The sequence below is a fragment of the Tyto alba genome, unplaced genomic scaffold (assembly GCF_018691265.1).
Source record: "Tyto alba isolate M040663 unplaced genomic scaffold, T.alba_DEE_v4.0 Super-Scaffold_41, whole genome shotgun sequence".
NCBI lineage: Eukaryota > Metazoa > Chordata > Aves > Strigiformes > Tytonidae > Tyto > Tyto alba.
Window position 1 is genome coordinate 19,916,490 of NW_024881317.1, and position 6,000 is coordinate 19,922,489.

Here is a 6,000-nt window from a genome sequence, read left to right on the forward strand (position 1 = left end):
GCAGGTTTTGTGTCTACAGACTCCAGTCATTTTCTGCAAAGACTAAACGTCTCCCCTTCTATTTCTAGCACAGAAGTATTTCCTTTGGAGTTTTATCCAGTGGCAAGTCTTAATTTCTGGTAAATTTGAGAGCCTATATTCCCTTTCAATAGACTTGCACACAAGACTTGAAAAGCAATGTATCCCTGTGCTCCAGTAGAAAACCACCAAGAATTCAGAGCTTCCACTAACACAGGATGCAGTACTTCAGTGGTTCTCTTTGTTACCACAACATAGTTAATGAGGCAATCCACCTGGAGTCAACGTAAAGGATACCTACAATTAACTTCTGCTCACAATTAACTTCTGCTCTTGACTAGTTCAACTTAATGAGCCTTTTTGACAATTTGTCCCAATATCCTCTCCCCAACTGTCTTTAGAACACCACAAACGGATTTTATGAGAGTTGCTCCTTGTTGCTTTTGATTTCTCTATTGCACTACTTCTCTGCTGAGCAACACATACACATCCTCAGCTTACAAGTGATACCATTGTTACACACTGAGTCAGTTAGTAGGTATGGTCCTTCAATGTAAAACAGGATAGCAAAGCAGTACAAGTTTTTCACTTCCCTATTTTAAGTAATTTTCCCAAGAACTACTTGGTACCTTGCTGCTGAACCCGGCCTGTGACTTTGCCTTCCTTACTTCTCATACACAGTCTTCCTTCTCTTAATGAGTTTTCTACTCCCTTTTAAACAGATTTTACTGAGTTTATATAGGCATCTTAATTATTTACTTTACAAGTAAAAGAGTATCATGAGAATCTCTGTTAAGATGAACTCTGTTTAAACAAGATTAGTCTTTGAAGCTTGTTGTTTAAAATGGTCTTTTTTTTTAAAGAGCGCACAGAATATTTTAAGTCTCCTTGTTTCCATAATCCTAAAGAAATTTGCAAACATTTTTTTAAAATTCACTTTACCTGTCAGAGAAAGGAACTCTTCCATGCTTGCCCCATTTCTCATGACTCCTCTGAGTATTTGGCTACTGTCCACCATGAGAGACAGAGGAATTATTTGGGGAAAACAACTACCCAATGGCATCCTCTACCTGGACCCCCTGGTGGAATATGTATGCCAATATTAAACACTTACAGGAAGAGTCCGAGGAAAGGCAACAAGCAGACATGCCATTCTGAGAAAACTCATGAAAGTTCTTGCCACAATCCTTCTCTGAATGCAGTCAAACTCCCCCTCAAGCTTTTCTGTAAAAGGGAACATCATCAGAAAGCTTGCATTTCTTAGGATTTACTATTCCTGATATGCTCAAATGGCAAATTTGAAGCGAGATAGCTTTTTGGGGGGAGGGCAGCCCAATTCTTAATTAAAGCATTGCAACCACTAACTATCAAAGTTTAAAAAAAAAAAAAAAAGTAAGGAACACCTCAGAAAAGAAATCCCCTTCGCTGCCCCTTCTAAACTGAGTTAGGCTCTTATGGTGTTAGGTCCTAAGGCAATACTATTTAAGCTCAAGCACCCCATTATTCATCACTGCTACATCCTTAAAGATCACTGACAAATTAGAGTAAAAGCTCCTAAATAATTCTGATTTTGGCAAGTTGGGTGTCTAATACTTCCAATGATCTGAGCTTCAAAATCTGCATTTTTTTGAATTCTTACTACTTGGCTAATAACACAGACTTTTTTTTTTTTTTTGGAAGCCTGTGCAATTTCTGTTCCCCTCCTAATTCACCCCTATTCACAAAGAAGTTATCCACATGTAAGTGACTAGACACACAGTCTATCATCACTGGCCAGTGTTTATTTGTTTCAAAAGCAAGTGAACTGTGCCATTATCCAAACAAAAGACTGCTTTAAAAATAAATAAGAAATTACCCCTTTGTTCATTTATATATATCCATAATACTAATTATCCTTTCTATTAATGACAGGCCTCGCTGTGCAAAGACAGGCAAATATTCACTTGACTGTATTAAAATCAGTCTGTGTTACAGCAAGTATTTGCAGAATCAGGTCCTTTCCACGAAAATACTCCCAAATGTCATCAATCCATAATTCATGAAGTATAGAATTTTCTCTGCTTCTTTACCTAAAATGATGGTACCTGTAATATTTTAAATGGAAAAGCTTTTTATACACACACTTAGCTTCTTCTAATGTACTGTAACTGTTTGAAATATACAGAAAAACCTATAATCATGCAAGTGTCAGGTTGGTTATCTACATTTCTAAATCAGGGACAATTTACCTTATTTGCTGTAAAGGCTACAGTATCTTTTTCCTGCAATTGTCCACGAACTAAGGAACAAACCCCAAGTATATCATACAGCCCTCAGCTCCCACTAAATAACAAAGACTGAGCAATCCAGATGACAAAATCATTACATTAACAAAAAACTGAGGCATTATGAAGAAATAATGCATTTCTCAACAGTGCCATCATTCCAATCTGGAATTCCAGTCGCTTATTTCTTATTGCTCTTCTCAATTTATAATACTGAATGGGAAAGACCAGATCACAAGATCTGGAAAATCTGAACAAGCAGCAAATTGAGGAAAACAAAGCATGTGAGTTAGAGGGTGAAGACTACATTTGACTTGACTTTATTCCTCGTGCTCTGTGTGTAATGTTTTCTCGATAGATTAAAACACATTTGTTTTCAACTGGGTCTGGATCGGCCAGTGTGAGGGTTTGGTTTAGGTTTTTTTTAATTTAACATATTGAGTTCATTCTTAATTTTATGTCTACCTAATTTAGCTGACAGATGTTTTAAAAGGCCTTAAAGAAGTATCACGTTGGGTAGAAGAAAATTAATTCCAGCTGCAAAAGCCTTATCCCTTTGTGAATCACACAGTCATAGAAGGCCAGTTGGTCCTGCAATATCCCTCAAGATTTTCATTAATTCCTTATTTATTATATAAACACCTATAGCATAATAGCATTTTTATGGACAATCACTTGGCCGCTTTAGGGCAAGCATCGTAACAATATGAAAGGTAAAAGATACAAAATTATTTCTTTTTCTGCTAATTACAGTTAACTGGCACCTTTTCTCATTCACCTAAGGGAAACATGAAGAGAGCTCCAATCCACGTGGGTTCTTTCCTAGAGAGTACAGGAAAAAAAATAATACAAAAAGTACAGGCAGAGTAGTAACATCACAAACAAAAAGATGCAAAGAAAAACATAAAAAAGGAAACTCCCTGTTCCTTGTTATGCTTTGTGCATCAATGATGAGTACGGTTTGTATCTTCATGACTACAGAAGACACCCAAGGCTACTGCTACCGTAGTGTTTGGCAGGCTAGTTACTTATTACACAGGTGGCATATACTATTTCCCACTATAATCCTAATACTCAATTATATGTTTCTCAACAAAGGCCCTCCTATTCAAAAAGAATCCTCAAAACAAAGTGTGTATTATGCATTTTTCTGGCGATTTCCACATAAAAATCACTAAATACTAATTAAAAACAAAGAAACAAAAAAACCCTCAAACTATCAAAAAATCAAAGCTTACAACAAGTCTGCAGTTTTAACTTCTGTAACATAAACATAAAAAAGCATATGTAATATAGACCATAAATGCAGATTCATGGAAACATGATAAAAACTTTGGTTACGGCTATACAAAGACAAAAGTAGTTTTTACAAATGACTGCATGCAAAACTGGTAATTACACTGCTTTTCCTTAAACAAACATAGTTGAAATTATTATCATGTTACTCTTCTAGCTAAATAACTTGCTCATTCTTTAATAAAGTATATTTACCAAAACAGAATATTGAAGAGCTTCACACACTCACGTTCTACAATCTCAGTATTTATTATCATTGCTCAAATCTCCAGGGTTAAATAAGTGTTTAAGAAAAATCTTCTCCAATATTCAATAGGAAATTTTACTTCAGTAACTTTATAGATTATGCTCTAATATTAAGGATCTTCCTCAAAAAGAACACAGTTCACATGAAAACTGACATGGAGTGCACAAGAACATTCCTTGTGGGAAACATATGACTTAATAGCAATCAAAATTAACGGATTCTCAGGAGAATTTATTTCCTCTTTATTGAGTAGAAATAGTTTCCTTGCGTGTTGTTTTGGATTGGTTTTGTTTTGTTTTTTTTCCCCCAGGAATAGCAATAACAGAAAGATTTACCTCTCGTCCTATGAAAGTCTGAGTCCTTGCAAAAACAACGTGATAAGCAGCCTCTGCTACTACCAGGAGACAATTCTCCCTCCCCCTCTTCCTTCCTCCCAAAACAGTCTAGATGAAGACTTCTGCCGTACATCATCTTTTCAAAATAAACACCCCAAAAGTGAAAACCAACCACTCCCTCTCAACTTCCAAAACCACGACCCACCAGATTTCCTTGGAAATCTTTTTCCTACCCAGCCGTTTCCACAGAACCCACTCACCCAAGCCAGCTATCCCACCCTGTTCCCACAGGAGCGGGCTCACCAGAAACACTTTCCTCCCCTTCAGAAGAAGGCTTGAAAAATAAAATCATAAAGGAAGACGAGAATGAAACTAACGCACGGCATAGCCTGGCGTTACTAATCTACTCTGCGTTTGAGAAATATTACTTTTCTTCTTCTTTAAAAAAAAAAAAAACAAAAAAAAACACCAACATACAAAACGCAGCGGAGGGCAGGTCCCGCCGCGCTCTGCGGGCACCGGGCGGGCGCCGAGCCTGAGGGGGAGCGGGCGGGCACAGCAGCCGCAGCCCCAGCCCCAGCCCGCCCCGGCGCTGAGGGGACGGGGGAAGGGGGACGGGTCCCGCCCGCCCCCGGGCCTACCTTGAGCACGGCGACGGCGCCGTTGGGACTGTGCACCTCGAAGGCGGCGGCCTCGTCCCCCGCGGCGGCGGCGGCGACGGCCTCGGGCTGGTGGTAGCTGAAGCAGGCGGAGGCGATGTCGAGGTGCCCGAGGGGCAGCGCCTCCTGCGGCCCCTTGAAGTAGTAGAGGTAGCAGCGGCGGGGGTCGAAGACGAACCAGCGGGTGCGGAAGCCGCGCAGGGGGCCCTTGCCCGACAGCTTCTGCAGGTACCCGCAGAGCTTGGGGGTGCCGGGGCCGGGCTGCTCCCCCGCCGCCGGGCCCTCCTCCCCCTCCGAGCCCGCCGCCGGCATCGCCTCGCCCCGCCGCGGCCGCCGCCCGGCCCGCCGCGCAGGGAGCCGGCTGGCCCCGCGCCGCGCCGCCTCACGGGACTTGTAGTGCGGCCGCCGCGGCCCGGCCCGGCCCGGCCCGCCCCGCCGCCGCTCCCCACACGCCCGCCCGCCGGCAAGGCCGGAGGCCTGCGGCCGCCCCGCCCCTCTCCGCCTGCCAGCGCGGCCCCGCGCCCGCCGGGCCGGAGCCCGGAGCGGCGCCTGGGCCTCCGTGCGGCCCCGTTCCGGGAAATCCGCCCGACCTCGGCCGCTGCTGACGTGGAGACCCACCTACTCCACGCGGCTCGGGGCTCCTGGCGGCCCCCGCTTCACCGCCACCGGGCTCCCCTAGTTCTGCGACCACATTAAAAACCATATTCCAAATCCTGGTCTAGCCATGATCAGATTAAAACCTTTCTCTTGTTGGGAACTGGATTACTCATTTGTACTCTCCCATGCCAAGCCTTATCTCTGTCTCTGTGCCGCGCCTGATGTGGTGGGAACAGAAGGAGCGCGTGGGCCACGAATCTTCTTCACAAGGTCTCTGCTATGTTCGATCTTACCCAATGCTTGCTGCTCTGCCTGCTGATGAGCATGGAAACCACTCCCAAATCACGATTTATGGGAAAAGTTACAGAGGCAGCAATAGCTAAAAAGCTGTAGTTCACAGGGTTTACACTTGTGAATGGCTACAGGCCAAATTATTTACTTGTTTGTGTTTTAGCAAAATGTCTAGCACATTTAGGACTTGGAGGAACTTCTACTGTTAATAATAAAGAATTTCTGCAACAGAAAACTTCACTGTGAACAGATAAGCTGCCACAGGGAGGTACACATAATTTCACATGGTTTCT

At 43.2% G+C, this 6,000-nt stretch overlaps 1 protein-coding gene across 4 annotated transcripts in view; it reads right to left on the bottom strand.

Annotated features, from left to right (window-relative positions):
- The window catches only part of TBC1D2B (TBC1 domain family member 2B), a 37,551-nt gene extending 31,888 nt beyond the window's left edge, over window positions 1–5,663 (bottom strand). Inside the window, exons 1-2 of one of the 4 annotated variants that reach the window (XM_042804144.1) lie at window positions 5,438–5,663; window positions 4,802–4,954 (exon numbers count right to left, since the gene is read on the bottom strand). Coding sequence is in view for 1 of the 4 variants with exons in the window: in XM_042804143.1 (XP_042660077.1) it covers window positions 4,802–5,131 (330 nt within the window). In the remaining 3 variants the exon portion in view is untranslated. Of the gene's footprint in view, window positions 1–2,246; window positions 2,310–4,801; window positions 5,140–5,437 lie in introns of those variants that run through there. The other 3 variants (XM_032990461.2, XM_042804143.1, XM_032990460.2) reach the window with 3 other exon arrangements.
- Window positions 5,664–6,000: the final 337 nt, after the last annotated feature.